Here is a 16989-nt window from a genome sequence, read left to right as displayed (position 1 = left end):
GTTCTTGCTTCGGCAGAACATATACTAAAATTGGAACGATACAGAGAAGATTAGCATGGCCCCTGCGCAAGGATGACACGCAAAATCGTGAAGCGTTTGTCTATGCAGATGACGATCAGTTTCTTTACTATGCAGGCTCACAGTTTCCTGATGTCTTAAAGGAAGGAGTTAATTACATTATTAGTAGAGTTTTAACTTGGTCTTCTGAAAATGGATTTAAACTTAATTGAAGAAAGACTAAATTAATGGGATTTGGTTTCCGAACTGATGATATGGATATTACACTTGATGGCACATGTATTGAATTTGTAAATAGGATGAAATGTCTCGGTGTCTTGATTGATGATCACTTAAATTTTAAAGCTCATATTAACAGCATTTCTTCCAGAATATCATTTTTATTGAGAAGGTTATATTCACTTGATATATATCTTCCATTTTCTATTAGAATGCGTGTCGCTAATGCTTTATTGATGCCACATATTTTGTATTGTATAGAAGTATTTTCTGGTACTACGGGTCGTGAATTTGCTACATTTAAAATAATTTTCAATAGAATAGTGAGATTTGTTTTTCATTTGGGAATACGTCACCATGTAACTCCCTTTGTGGACAGATTCCTTCGATGTTCATTTCATAATTATGTAGCTATAAGGTTATTAATATTTTTTACAAGATTTTTGTAAACGGTTTCCCTGATTATATAGTAGACAACTTTCATTTGATAAACTCTGATAGGAACCCTCAATTTTTATATCCACTTTTTCATTCCGCAATATTTGAAAGATCATTCCAGATAAGATTATCAAGAATATGGAATACACTACCTAGGGATCTAAGATGTTTCTCATCTTCGCCTTATGCCTTTCGAAGAAAACTAATGAATTATGTAATTACACATGATTTATAATTTTTTCTCCTTCTCTTTAACTATTCCTCAAAATTTAAAAGATATGCACTTTCATGCATTATAATTTTTTTGTTTTATTATTATATAATGATTTAAAAAAAGGGTCTGATAACAATATTTTTTATTTTTTTTATTAAATTATATATACATTTATATTTATTTAAATGTTTGCATAAAAGAAAAAAAATATTAATAATTTTGTAATTACTTGTTTTTAACTATTTTTATTTATACTATTTTTGTTAAAAGTTAATATATTTAATTATTTTATTTAGTAGCTTTTATTAGCCATTAATGGCCCCTAAGGCTTGGTTATATAAATTGAAGAAAAATAAATAAAATATTTATTATACAAAAAAAAAAAAAATCGGTCCAGAAGTTTTGTATATATATAGATGGTATTAGCGGTACAATGTAAAAATTTGATAATGCCACGCCCCTCCGCCCGCAGACCGAAAATCAAAAATCTGACTTTACAGTGTTACCCGACAGGCTATTCTGAAGATTCCCTGAAAAATCGGTGGAGCCGTTTTTGAGTTCATTCGGAACATACATACACACATACATACCCACATACAAACATCCATTTTTATATATATAGATAAAAACCATGATTTACATGCAAATGCGGGACATCACATATGTTTAAACTTAACTGTTCGAAATTTTGAATTGGCTTTTCTGGAAAAACGAAAAATCGGAATTTTTTTGACCAGATATTTGCAATAAGGGTCATAACTACCCTAAACAAATTATTTTTTTAAAAAAATTAATAAAAATTTAATTTCGGAGCGAAATGGGTTAATACTAGCTGTCCCGGCAAACGTTGCCATAGCTCACACAAAGTTTGAAGACTCCCACTATAATAGTAGTCCAGATATGCAATAATAAATTTTTACTTTGAATGGGAGGTGCCATGCCCATTGTTCCTATATAGGTCAATTGTGAATCTAAACCATCCAGGGACCCACTCAAACACACACAAAAAATTTCATCGAAATCGGCCCAGCCGTTAAGGAGGAGTTCGGTTACAAGCGTTGTTCTGCCATAGCTCACAAAGTTTGAAGACTCCCACTATAATAGTACTCCACATATGCAATACTAAATGTGTACTTTGTATGGGAGGTGCCATGCCCATAGTTCCTATATAGGAACTATGGGCATGGCACCTTTACTTTACATGTGCATCATTACTTTACATGTGCTTCGCTACCTGTAAAGTAATGATTTACAATATAGTAGTCTATATAAAATTAGTTTGTAATGTAATAAAAAGTACGTTATTTATTTCATATTTTCTAACCTTTATGTGAATTGTAATAAAATACAAAAGTTTAGAACCAAAAATATTTGAATTTAATGTAGGGTTTTCTACTCGCGAACATGAAAAGGATGGATTGCAAAGACTGACCTTGAGCTTTATCAATTGACATTGCAAATGCTAAGCAAATAGGAAACTTCAATCGATTAAAATCAATGGCATTTCCGAAGTTACAATCGGAATACGTGCAGCAATACATCTGTCCCTTTATACTTCCCAGTTATAAAAGTCGCCCCGATTAGATTGTTCATTAATTTCCTTATACTGTATGTCGAGTGTCATTACAAATACGCAAACAATCATACAAACACACATTGACTTTTATATATGGGGCATTTCACGTCAAGTGAACCAACTTTTGAAATCGATGTCTTCCGTTCGCGATGAAATTTGCACCAATGTTAGTTCTATTGGATTGTAATTCGGACACCATTTTTCAACAAGATCGGTCAAGAACTCTCTGAGTTATAGGATTTTACATTTTACATTTTGGCCAAACAGGTGTTTTTTTTTATCCATATAACTTATTACCTATTGTTCTTAGCAAAATGTTTTTTTTTTTTTTTTTTTTTCAGTATCTTTTTCTTTATTGAATCTTTCTTTTTAGAAATTTACAAATAAGTATTCAAATCTTAACCTAAACTAAAACTAAAGTTGTTATTGCCGCTGCAATATCCAACATGAGTGCTCGATGATTATCTGGCCAGATCCAGTGTTTCCAATCGCCTCAGTCGTCTATGACCCTCAAATGACAGCAACTCCCTGGCGAGGGGGTTTGGATGATCCATTAGTTTTGAAATGTATTTTAGACTGGAGAGTTTGATCTCCTCGCGTATTATGGGGACATTGAGATCCCTATGGATATTACTATTGCGAATGTACCATGGGGCACCTGTTATTGTCCTTAACAGTGCTGACTGCTTTCTTTGCAATTTTTCAACGTTAGATGAGGAGGCTGTTCCCCATAGCTGAATGCCGTATAGCCATATCGGTTTTATAATTGTTTTGTACAAAAGCACTTTGTATTCCAAGTCTAGAGCAGACCGTGGGCCAATTAACCAGTACAGTTGGACTGACTTTAATTTTATTTGCGTAACCTTGGCTTCAATATGGTGGGACCATGTTAAACGGCGATCAAGATGGATACCGAGATATCGCACATGGCTCTGTTCTGGGATTTTGATATTATTTATCTGTATGGAAGGGCAACTTTCTCGTCTTAAAGTAAATGTAACGTGAATACATTTTGTTGCATTGACCTTAATTTTCCATTTGTCCAGCCATTTTTCCAAATCGCCGATGTGAGACTGGAGTTGTTCAGAAGCTATTACGGGATTTTCATGTGTACTTAAAAAAGCAGTATCATCCGCAAATGTAGATGTGTGAGTCAGTGCGCTCGTGGGCATATCTGCAGTATATAAAATATATAGGAACGGCCCTAGAATACTTCCCTGTGGTACACCAGCGGATATTTTTCGACGTGTTGAGATCACATCCTTTGATCTGATTTGGAAAGATCTTTCTTGTATGTAATTTTTAAGCAGTTTATGTACGTTCGCAGGTAGTAATTTTGTGTATTAGTCCATCGTGCCAGACTTTATCGAAGGCTTGAGATATGTCAATAAATAATGCGGAACAATACTGCTTGCTCTCGAAGGTTTTCCGAATAAGTGTAGTTATCCGATGTACCTGTTCGATAGTACTATGTTTCCTTCTGAAACCAAATTGATGGTCAGGAATAATGCAATTTTCGTCAAGGTGCACTATAAGTCTCTCAAGTAACAACTTTTCAAAAAGTTTTGAGAATATTGACAATAGGCTAATGGGACGGTATGATGTCACTTGAGTGACATCTTTTCCCGGTTTCGGTATCATAACTATATCAGATATTTTCCATGAGGATGGGAAATATCCAATACGTAGTATTGAGTTAAATATGAACAAAATAATTCTCAGTGCTGAGTTGGGCAGATTACTTATCATCGTGGTAGTAATTTTATCTATACCAGGTGATTTTCCAGCCTTAAGACCTTTGACCGTCGTCCTCACGGCAGAGAACCGGAATTTTAGTGGGGCTGGCACCACATTATTTATGACATTATCTCTAATATATTAATTTGTATCATTTGGGGTAAATACATTCTCCAAGTGATTGGCAAATGCTTCGATTTTTTCTGAAGTATTTTTTGCCCATTCTCCGTTCTGAAGGCGTATGGGCGACTCATATACAATAGGGCATTGCATATTTTTCACAGCTTTCCAGAGACTATATTCTGTGTTCTTAGTAGGGTCTAAGTTTCTAAGATAATTTCTCAGGTTAGATTCTTTATTAATCTTTAAGGCGACGTGAAGTCTTCTTTGGCACTGATTAAGTTTAGCCTTTACGTTCGGAGATCGCGATTGTTGCCATTGCCGTATGAGGGTTCTCTTTTCTTTGATAAGAGAATCAATGTTTTTAGGACATTTTGAATGTCTGTAATTCCCCAGGGTGACTGGGGGCGTGGACACTTTAACGGCGTTTGTTAAAATGTCTGTAAATATATCGACAGCGGATTGTATCTCATACTCATTTTTCAATGAGATGTTTTGTGGCAAGTGTGAGCTAACATACATTTTATACTTTAACCAGTTCGTTTTCTTGTTAGGGAAACAAGAGTAAGAGTTTTCCAATTTACTTGGAACTGCTAATAACGTTAAAACTGTAGGCGAGTGGTCTGACGAGAGGTCCAGCGAAGGGATCACTGAAATAAATTCTCTTTTTATATTCTTGATTACAGCGAAGTCAATTAGATCGGGAATCTTATTGAGGTCTGTAGGCCAATAAGTAGGTTGGCCACTAGATATGGCATCTAGTCTGTTAGACGATATTGCTTCTAACAGTTGCCTCCCTCTAGGAGTAATAAGGCGAGAGCCCCAAAATGTATGTTTTGCATTGTAATCACCAGCTGCTATAAATCTTGGACCTAGAGTCCTAAAATATTCGAGAAACTGCTCTCGATTAATATTATACCTAGGAGGACAATATATTGAAGATATTGTAACTCTACCATCAGGTATATTTATAGATGTGGCCTGGATGTGATCCGTTTTATATTCTGGCATTGGGAAATGCCTAATATCCTTTCTCACTAATATAGCTGTTCCACCACAAGCTCTACCACTTGGATGTTTTGTGTCATAAGTATAGTATCCGTTAATTCTGAAACAGTTCTTTATGGTAAAGTGTGTTTCAGAAACGAGTAGTACATCAATTTCCTGAAGGTGGAGAAATTGTTGTACATCATTCTTATGTTGGCTAAGGCCGTTAGCATTCCAAAAACAAATTCTTAGAGAATTCATTTTTTATTTAGCAGGATCTGCATGAGCATGCTTTGATTCTGCATCAATTGTTGAAACATATTTTGCATGTTCGTCATGAAACTGTTCATGGTTTGAATTAGATTCTCAATAGAGCTTTGAGAGTTATTGTCGGGTACTGGTACACCCTCTTTTAATGCATGTGCATATGAAAATAATGGGGAATTATTTCCATTGCTTCTTTTCATTTGGGTAACTGAACCCTCATTTGTCGTATTGGCATACGATTTGTTTTGATAATTATCATTTATGATGCCCCTATATTGAGCACTAGAAGCACCTGTGTTTGTTTTCATTTGGGTAACTGAACCCTCATTTGTCGTATGGGCATACGATTTGTTTTGATTATTGTTTTTTATGATACTTCTATATTGAGCACTAGAAGCATCAGGAAGGCTTGGAAAGTTAGAAGCCGTATATTGAGCATATAAAGGACTTCTTGCCTTCGTTGATTCCTGTATGCGTAGGAATACTGGGCATCCACGGTAGTTTGCGGTGTGATTTTGACCACAGTTACTACATTTTCTTATATTATCTGTTTTTGAGTGGGGGCATTCTTGACTTTTATGAATATCTCCACATCTTACACATACAGAAGGTAATTTGCAGAATGTTCGGGTGTGACCGAACTCTTGGCAATTAAGGCACTGAGGTGGACCTTTGCGCTTAATTGGTTCTTCTACAATTATTTTACGATTTAGAAGATATCTTAAACCGTATATTGGATGAGTGTCACCCTTTTTCTTTAATTGAGAAGAGTTGAAAGTGATTTCAACTCTAAAAATTGGTTGAGGAATTTTATTTTTATTTATTATATTGTGAATGGACTTCACTTCAAAGCCTTCAGACTCTAGCGCCTTTTTAATATCATCAGTTGGCTCAGAACTATCTATACCTTTGATGACTACTGTCAAACCTTTTGCACTTTTCAGTTGATATGTATAATAGTTTCTTTTCTCGGAATCGAAATTATCAACAATCATTCTGAAATTTTTTTCCGAATAAGTTTGTACCTTTGTCTCTTGAATATTTCCTTTACGTAGAGAGACCACGTGGAAATTCTCCTTACCTACAAGTTGGGACAATTTGTTCACCAAAACATTTGTAGTAGGTTCGCGCAAATAAAGAGGAGGTGGCTTATAGTCTTTTACAGGCTTTGCGGGTTTTTCTTTACTTTCATGATTGTCAAGAATTGCAAAACGATTTTGACTTACCGGATTTTTCTTCGCCTGTTTTGGATTTGGTTCCAATTTTGATGTCCTAGGACTGGACTTGCGTTTAGTTATAGTGATGTAACGGTCCATTCCTGTTAGGATTTTTCCCGTATTTTTCACTATACTATTTTTTGGTATGGCACCAGTATTTTTTAATGTAAAACTCGATTGATTTTGCCTATCATCACCCGATTTTATAGAGTTAATATTTTCATTACTACTATTTGTGACATTGATCACAGTAGCATTACTTTTTTCAGCAACCATTTGAGTTGTTGTTTGTTTTTCTATAATTTCTTTTATGTTGTCTTCTACACAATTGTTTTGTTTTGGCGCACTAGAGAGTGGAGATCTCTCGTTTGTTGTTGTTCTTACACTTAAATAATTTTTGTGATCTTTTGGATCATATGTATTATTATTGTTGTATGGAGAGCTCACAACAATGTATGCATTATTTCCATTGCTGCTGAGCCTCCTTTCACTTGTTGGAGAGTAAGAGAAACTCATACACAAACACTACACTCTTTATTTAGGGTTTTATTTATGTTGTTGTTTTTTTTTTTTTATTACTTTTGCTTTGTTTTTTTTTTCTGATTGTTAATATTTGCATTAACAAACAGTTTTTTTTTAATTTTATTTTGGCTGTTTAAATCAATATTTAAATATATTTATAAGTATTTAATAAGCGTCCATTCGCTGTTACTTATCTTTGTATATATTTTTTTTTTGTATTTATCTTCACAATTATTTTATTTATTTATTTGTGAGAGCGATGTAAAACACGTCTATCCACTGTAAACGGCAGAAAAACGAGTATGCCAAATATATTTTTTCATTCCCCAAAATAAATTCTTAAATATTTTTGGTTTCCTTTTACCGTTTTGATGGCTCTTGGCCATCTAGTTTTAATGAAATTATGTTTGGGGATATCGCATCCTGTGCCACGATATTGACCTTTTAGCTTGAAACCCAAATTTATATCAATTTATCATTCCATAGATCATTCCTAGGGTCATAATTTCTTTGATTTATATCTGAGTATGATTTTATCAAGCATTTGATCATATAATATTGAATTATTTATTCCACATATTCAATATATTCTTCGAATGTTATAGTAGAAAAACCACGATCAAATTATAATTTTAAAATCTGTGTGTTTGTAAGAAAAGATGAATATATTATCTTAAATTTTAGTTGAAATTGGATTCGGAGGGCATTCTATAGAAGTCTGATATCAAACAATATAATTTGTTTAATTATTCGACCAAAAAGTTTTTTGGTACTTGAATGTTGAAAAATGATAATGTGACTTTGGAAATTTTACCTTTAATAGAGGATGTTATATTGTTATTGATAAAACTTTTCTAGGATTTAAATAATTTAAATTTTGTTCTTGTAATGGTAAGCGAATAACTGCAACACAGTCGCCACTTTTGACCACCGTGCAGAACATAAATGCCTGATTTTTGAAACGGTGGGCCAAGAATGTTATGATTAAAAGCGATAAGCGGTTTCGCAACCTGAAATTTATATTTTTATTTCAACGCAATGTTTTTTAAAACCATTTCTAAATATCTATAAATAGTTTTTTTCTGAATTAAGCTAATTGTATGTTCAGAAATCATAATTTTTTAAACTGTAATTAAAAAAATTTGAAAAGTAAAATAAATTTTTTTGTCTTCGATATTTATTAATTCAAATTATAATATTATTGCGATTTTTTAAATCGAAAACATAAATATTCTATATTTTTTCGACAATTTCTTACGATATTATTTTGACTGCAAAAAATCTGGGTATTTTTCAAAAATACCATATAATTTATTGAAAAGTTAATTTTTCTTAAAGAAAACTTTACTCATAGAAGAAATAGAGATTAATTAACGATCTTATAGTATATTTATTTAAAATCACTATGAAAATAAAAATATTTTCCATGTTGATTGCTTTAAGGTTCTGTGGTGCTATTATTTTGACCTGTACTGTAAATCCATTCCTAATATTTAATTTTTTATATTCATTCCAAAGCCCTTGTTTAAATTGAATTAATTTTAAAGTTAATTAATAACAGAATTTATTCAAACTTTTAGTGATTAAATTTTTGTTAAATCAAATCATTTACAAAATAAATTGAAAAAATTGTCTTAAGCCTTTTTGTACTGTAGATTTGAGAAGAAATTGAAGATTGGAATGATTCAATAAGAAATAAATAATGAATTCACTTTTTAAAATTTAATACGAAAAACCCCAAATAAATAATAATAAGCGGTCTATTATTGCCGAGATATAAGCAAAAAACTTTTCAATGTTTTTTGGTGAAAAAAATAGAGTTCTAACTTGTTTTCTATGTAATTTTTAATTCCCGAGATTTTTAGTCGGGAATCCCGGGAATTAAAAATTACATAGAAAACAAGTTAGAACTCTATTTTTTTCACCAAAATCGGGTAGTGAAAAATTAGCAAAATTCCCAGGGAATTCCCGGGATAAAAACCCTACATTAGAGTGACAATCAGTTGTATGGAAAAAAAAAATTTTGTTAAAATTTTGAAGAGTGCTGGGTGGAATATTGTGACACTAGGCCTAAAAGTTAAGTGCTGAAAATTTTAGCCAAATCGGACAACGATTTCTGGACGCGCATCGAGGTCAAAGTTCTGATATATGCAAAATTTTACTATTTATATGGAATAAATAGGTAAATCTCTTTAACTTTCTGCATTGTTTTCTAGAAATATGTAGATTTATTTATATTAATGAATATTACATTAACAATTTTTTTTGGAAATTCTTTGGGTCAAAATGACCCAAAAACTGTATTATCGCCAAAATTCGGGAAAAATGCAAATTTGTCAGTTTTTGTAAAAATTTTGCTACTAAATAAATACTTTTGCAATTGAATGCAAAAGAATCGAAATGTGTACGTAATTATCGTTGTAATGAGATATAAATGACAAAATTTGGTTAAAAAATGGTAAAGTTATTACAAATTCGCCAGACCATTAACGTGTCTCAGGCCACTTGAACAAGAAATTTAGGAAAAAAATTAACATATTTCAAGAAAAATTAAAATAAAAGCTAATTTTTATTTAAAATATATCCGTATTTACTTGTGTATGAGTTTTTATCTTCGTAGAATACCGTTAACCTATTCGCAGGTATGGCCAAAAAAAATATTTTTTTTACGGCTGTTTCGAATCTCCATTTTTAATTTTTTAAAAATTTTGTTAAACAAATTTCAGAATTTTTCGAACATCACATTGGGATTTATTGAAATCAAAATAGGGAATAAAAAGATGAAAAATTTATATCAATACCTCTTACAGTTTTTCCGTACCTGCGACTTAAATTTTGCGATTTTCATGAAAAACTATTTTTTTGTCCCTATTTTGGCGAATGAGCCCAGTTTTTTTTACTGTTATACATTTTAAGTAAAATATATTCGTAATATTATAGCCCTGGTAATTTTAAATATAGTCTGTAGGTTTTACTAAAATCGGAAAACGGTAACCTTTAAATCGTGAAGGTCAAATTTTTCAATATTTGGAATTTCTAATGAAAAGTTAGCGAAATGTTATATATTTTGGGCCGATTTTAATGAAACTTGAGGAAACTATACATTGGGGTCTAGCATGGATTTTAACCTTTAAGAGCACTTGGGGTCAAAATGGCTGTGTTTTTCGATATTTTAAAAGTTGAGGGTCATTTGAACCACAAGTGCGGCTAAGGGTAAATGTCCATTTTTGTGGTGTTATTTTAAATTCTGGACTTTATGTTATATTTTCCTCAAGTTTCATTAAAATCGGCTCAAAATATATAACATTTTGCTATATTTTCATTAGAAATTCCAAATATTGAAAAATTTTACCTTCACGATTTAAAGGTCAGCGTTATCCGATTTTAGTAAAACTTTCAGACTAATTTAAAATTACCAGGGCTATAATATTATGAATAGATTTTACTTCAAATGTATAACAGTAAAAAAATTCGCCAAAATATGGACAAAAAAATAGTTTTTCTTGAAAATCGCAAAATTTAAATCGCAGGTACGGAAAAACTGTAAGAGGTATTGATATAAGTTTTTCATCTTTTTATTCCCTATTTTGATCTCAATAAATCCCAATGTGATGTTCGAAAAATTCTGAAATTTGTTTAACAAAATTTTTAAAAAATTAAAAATGGAGATTCGAAACAGCCGTAAAAAAATTTGTTTCCTAAATTTCTTGTTCAAGTGGCCTGAGACACGTTAATCCACTTCTCTCTATTCGCTTGTGGCGTACGGTTGACTTTTAAGAGAATTAAAAAAAAATAAAAAAAAGCGTGTTAGTGTTTACAGTTACTTTTTACTGTGGAATTTTCCTACAAAATAATAAAGATCTGTAATTTCGATTTGAATTGGTGTTTTTTTCTTCTCTAATTTTTACGTGATTATTAATATGTTAGTTGCGTGTTAAAAAAATCTCGAGGATGGGGGACGACGCTGCGTCCCCTGTTGCTCACACATCATCACAGCCGGATTTCGAAAATTTCTTTCAATCGAATTTGATTACTGATTTTAGAAAGTCGCGTGGTAATGTGAAGAGGACAAATTCTAATCCTGATGTCTCGGCACCTTTGGCCAAGGACAACAAGGTAACCTCATTAAATTCGTCAATTCCATCTGATCTCAGTTCTTCCCTGACGGATTTAGATGACACTGTACCTCAGTTTTTGAGTAATTTGAGATCTAAAATGGCGGCTTCAAGATGCGCTGGAATGGATGTAGTTCCGGAGGTATGTAATGAAGTTGAGGTTGTACCCAATGGACAATCTGGGGTATTTCAGGGTGACACTATAAATTCTAGACAAAATTTTTACCCAGGGGATCATGAGGGTGATTTCTTAGTTTTGGTTGATTCCTCTAATGCTGACCCTGGTAATGAGAAGATTCGTAATTCTCTTTTTCTATATCAGAAGATTAGAAAGGTAAGAGTTAATGGCATTCGTCTTATCACTCCTGTAGGTAGAACTTTGTACCGCATTAAGTTTGATTCTGCTGCTAATGCTAATGAATTTGTTGGTAAGGATTTGAGTCAGATTGGTTTGAAGGCTTTTATTCCAGATACCTTTGTTTATTCTTATGGGGTGATTCATGGCATTCCTTTGGAGTTGTCGGAAGATTATATTTGTGAGTCTGCAACTTCTGACGTTGATATTGTGTCTGCTAAGAGGTTTGTTAAGAAGGATAAGGACAGTGGTAAGGAAACGCCAACGTACTCTGTGAAGATTGGTTTTCGCTCAGTCAACATTCCGGAGCACATTATTTTAGATTTTTCACATATAAAAGTTAATATTTACTATCCCCCACTCAGACAATGCCACAATTGTGGTCGCCTTGGTCAGACATCTAAAGGTTGTCGCTCCAAGAAAGATGTTTGAATTGTTCTAATGAGATTTGTGATGGCAATTGCATTAAGAAGTGTCTTTTGTGTTACAAAACATTTTTTTTATAGATATCCCACTCGCATCCCACTAAGCGACAAAAAGGGTGTTAAAGGAAAACACATAAGCTTTCTTTTGAGAAAAAAAATTAATAAAAAAAGAGTCCATTTTGGAAAAAAAAAGTCAAAAAGGTTTTTGATTTTTCAAAAAAAAAGTAAAAAATTGTATGTCTTGAGTTACAAAACATTTTTTTTATAGATATCCCACTCGCATCCCACTAAGCGACAAAAAGGGTGTTAAAGGAAAACACATAAGCTTTCTTCTGAGCAAAACAAAATTAAAAAATGGGTCCATTTTTTTAAAAAAAGTCAACAAAGTTTTTGATTTTGCAAAAAAATTCAAAAATTTTAAATCTTGAGTTACAAAATATTTTTTTTGATAGATATCCCACTCGCATCCCACTAAGCGACCATATAGGTCGCTTAGGAAAAGACCTAAGCTTTCTTAAAAAAAATAAAAAAAAAATAAAAAGGGCCCATTTTGAAAAAAAAAAAGTCAAAAATATTTTTGATTTAAAAAAAAAAATCAAAAATATTTTATAAAATTTTTTTAATTTTTTTTTTTCGAAAGATTGCATAAATAGCTATCTAAACTATTTGGGACACATTTTGCTAAGAACAATAGGTAATAAGTTATATGGATAAAAAAAAACACCTGTTTGGCCAAAATGTCAAATTTTGACCTCCTATAACTCAGAGAGTTCTTGACCGATCTTGTTGAAAAATGGTGTCCGAATTACTATCCAATAGAACTAACATTGGTGCAAATTTCATCGCGATCGGAAGACATCGATTTCAAAAGTTGGTTCACTTGACGTGAAATGCCCCATATATATAAGGGTTTCAAATGTATACAAATTTTAACATTTACATTTATATTATTTGTAGTGCGCGCATTTCTGTACTAAATATTAATATTGATAGGTGCTATAGCATTCCCTATATATAATTTGTCATCATATCTATGGGAGGTGCCACGCCCACTATTGTTAATTTGCCCATTTTTGGCCTAAATAATTATTTCATACAAAGATTCAATGCTTTACATATCACAATTGTACAAATAGATATGAATTTTAGTATTTGGTTTGTATGTATGGGAGGTGCCGCGCCCTCTGTGACTACTACTCCCATTTTTGCTTCAAATATTTATACAAAGGGTGGTATTGCTCATGCAAACTTTGATGACTATAGCTATTATAGTTTCCAAAATATTTGATATTTAATATTAACTTTGTATGGGAGGTACCACGCCCACTTGAAAATTCAACACAAAAAGTATCCTATTGTTCCTTCCAGATATAGAAAAACATACACTCAAAATTTCAAGCAAATCTGGTTAGCCGTTTAGCCGTCTATAGACGTCAAACCAACAAATATACATATAAACACACATTCACTTTTATATATATATAGATTGTGAATCTAAAACATCCAGGGACCCACTCAAAAACACACAAAAAATATCATCAAAATCGGCCCAGGCGTTAAGGAGGAGTTTAGTTACTAACACACGTACAGAAGAATTATATATATAAAGATAAAAATATAATATTGAAAGTATATATAATTGGAAATACCTCGTTCGTATTTTTTTAATGTCTTAAAAATCGGAATGTTTAAATTTATGGGTCAAAACAATATACTTTTGCCTATATCTCGGAAATTTGAGGGTGTATTGCAAGTTTTAAAACCGGTTTTGTAATACACTCAGCTGGACCTACAACCTGCACTAGTTATTCGCCAAGTTATTGGAAAAGAAATGTCCGAATACAAGGACACCAATATACTGTGACCTTTCTCTTAACTTTCGAATAAGAATATTTTACTACAAAATAAATAATTACAGAAGTATATGACAATCTTATTTATATATTTATTTTTTGTGACATTATTCTTTTTATTTATGTACATTTTGGTGGTAAAATATATTAGAAATCATATCATAGAAAACAGTCATAATATAACTATCACAAGGTAGAATCAGTAGAAAAGTAAGTTCTCAATTGTTCATGCCTTGAATTTTCAGACTTACATATGTATATGTATATAAAATAAAAAATAAAACATCAAAAATTAAAAAAGTTTATCAAATATTTTTTGGGAAGAACTATTAAACAAGAAATATGCGTGTGAAATGTGCTGTGTGTAAATGTTCATTTGATCAAAAAGATATAAGGTTTTTAAAATTTAAACAATTTTTAAATTTTCTTTATTTTTATTCATATATTTTTTCTCATTTTCTCATATTTGATATAACAAGGCATACAATTTTAAACTCTCCCTACTGATTCTACCTAGTTATTGTTGTATCATGGAAAACAGTAACATATTGACAATTACACACTCACACATATGTACCAGTATTCGCACTTATCAGGCTATGTATGAGAATATTTATTTACAAACAGAGGCCGAAAATAACGGGTTCACTTTCATTTCAATGGTAAATTCTCATTCGCAACCATTTAAAAATAAGTTTTTGTGATATATCACTGAGAGAGTGATTTATTCGAGAACATTTTTGGTTTGGGGTTGAGAGAAACAGAAAAGAAACAAACACAAATAATCTGGATGGGTGATTTATAATTTATTTTTTTTGTAAAAGTCAGCTTGTGACTTTTATTTGCGAACATGAAAAATAAATCGCAAAAATACATTTGATGCAAATCAACGCTTAAATATATACAATTTATCAAAAGATTTCTGTTACTCAGACTTCATACTTATCATATTATTTCCATAATTTGTTAAAAATTACTAACAATATGTTATTGTATGTAAATAAAAGAGAAAGTAACAGTTATTAAGAACAAGAACAAATGAATTGTTTATCTCACACCAAACCATTAAAAAACAACAAAAACGAATAAAGGTCATAGCAAACCATTTAAATAAAAATCATTTTATAACTGTTATATTCAGTGATTTATTTTTATCACAAAAATATAAATCACAATTTGAGTTTTTTGGTATATGGACGAGTTATTTTCGATCTATGTGTACAAATTTAATGTGCATACATACATATTTATTTATGTATGTACATAAACAACGTTTGTTTTTCGATAGTCTTATTTCATGGTATTTCGAAGATAAATGGTTATTCCAATAAATCAATAAAGCGATGAACTATTTGCTAATTATATCAGCTCTAGTTTCATCATACAAATTGAACCCTTGAACGATGCAAATGTTAGTTACCAATCTACTCACTGATTGAATACGCTTTACGTACAAATTTACTGTGGCGGGTTATTCGTGACTCCTCCTGATCATTATCAAGGTCAAAATCGGTATAATTTGTAGAGGATTTCATTAAGGCAAATGTCTTTAGAAAATCTATTCTTGTGTAACTTCCTGACGATTCCATTCTCTTGTTTGGCAACATTGAACTATTGTCACTTATAGTTGATCCTTTAGGCATTGTAGATGAACCGAATGAAAGCGAAGCAGCAACTGATGATAAGTCATCTTTTTTAAAACTGGAAACATTAAGTCCAGTGCCAGAAAATGATTGACCACTACCAAATCCGTTTTTGGGTGAGCTCTGAGATGGACTGCGCGGCTGATCCAAATCTAAAATAATATAATTAACAATTGGACCGTTCGTCGACGTGTGCTGCTGCTCTTCCAGCATTAAATCCAGTTGGAAGGATTTGCTTTGCCCAATTTGCGATAAATCAAGTCGCGGAAGAAGGTCGACGTTAGCATAAGAACGTTCTGATGAATTACTACAAATATTTTGAGATATTCTTGCAGATTTAGCCACATTGGAGTCGATATTTTCGTAAAGCCTTTGAGTTTCTCCGGAATTCGCGGTAAAAATTGGTGCACACTCATCGGGAGGCACATCCAGCGATGAACTCTTTAAAATTGGCTTTACTGCTGCTTTACAACTGTTTGTAATAGAGGCATCGTTAGTTTCTTCTGTAGATATATTATTGTTATGCTCAATATCAATTTTAATCGGTTGTTCCATGTATATATTACTACTGCTAATGTGAACATTTGGACTCACATTCGAGTATGATGGTACAGATGAAGGGAAGTGTATGATTTCAGCAGTTAACGATGTACTCTGCATTGAATCAGGGGAGTTAAGGTTGAAGTCGTTTGAATCATTGCTAAATGACTCAGACAATACTGCGCGCTCATCCATGGGAGCAATAACTTGCATTGATGTGGGCTCCAAATAGTGATTTGTGTGTGGCTGGTGACTTTCTAAGCGCCCAAATATGTGGGAAGGATGTACAGAACTGTTACGATCCGCAACGACAGACATTGAATTAATATACCTTTGAAATTTTGTATAAAACTGATCAGCATTGCAACATCGCAAGGTGTATATTCCGGGACCAGTAGGACATCGACGGCCAGCCTCAAAACTAAATATATTACCGGTGAGTCCATACCTTCGCAAATGTTGTAGAGCCCAAGCAACTGGTTCTTGTTCTGGTGCTATAAATACGAGTTCATGTGGAGTTATCTCTAGAAATCCATGCCTTGCCAATACCACCGATTGGTCCGACTGAACGCGAACAACACTGACGTTAAAGACACCATCCCTTTTAAAAGCGTATAACTGTTTGTTGGTACTATTAATGCAACCCATGATTCGCAAAATATAAGCAAATTCGAACCAATTTCATATGAATGCAATGCAATATAATTTTAATATATGTATGTTTTACTTCGTGTTTTCAAGTA

The 16989-nt window shown here is 32.2% G+C and overlaps 1 protein-coding gene and 1 non-coding gene across 2 annotated transcripts; one reads left to right on the top strand and one right to left on the bottom strand.

Annotated features, from left to right (window-relative positions):
• On the top strand, nt 1-104 carry LOC135952770 (U6 spliceosomal RNA). Its single transcript, XR_010576132.1, has one exon. It is a non-coding gene; the product is annotated as a U6 spliceosomal RNA (small nuclear RNA).
• Nucleotides 105-15183: 15079 nt separating this feature from the next.
• Nucleotides 15184-16989, bottom strand: LOC135951029 (uncharacterized). The gene has a single exon (XM_065500585.1). It carries the CDS (start codon nt 16892-16894, stop codon nt 15488-15490), a length of 1407 nt encoding a protein of 468 aa, XP_065356657.1. The 5' UTR covers nt 16895-16989; the 3' UTR covers nt 15184-15487.

Source organism: Calliphora vicina, chromosome 2 (genome assembly GCF_958450345.1).
Source record: "Calliphora vicina chromosome 2, idCalVici1.1, whole genome shotgun sequence".
In the NCBI taxonomy this organism is placed as follows: domain Eukaryota; kingdom Metazoa; phylum Arthropoda; class Insecta; order Diptera; family Calliphoridae; genus Calliphora; species Calliphora vicina.
The sequence above is the reverse complement of the archived record's forward strand: the minus strand, read 5'-3'. Positions and strand labels throughout refer to the sequence as shown.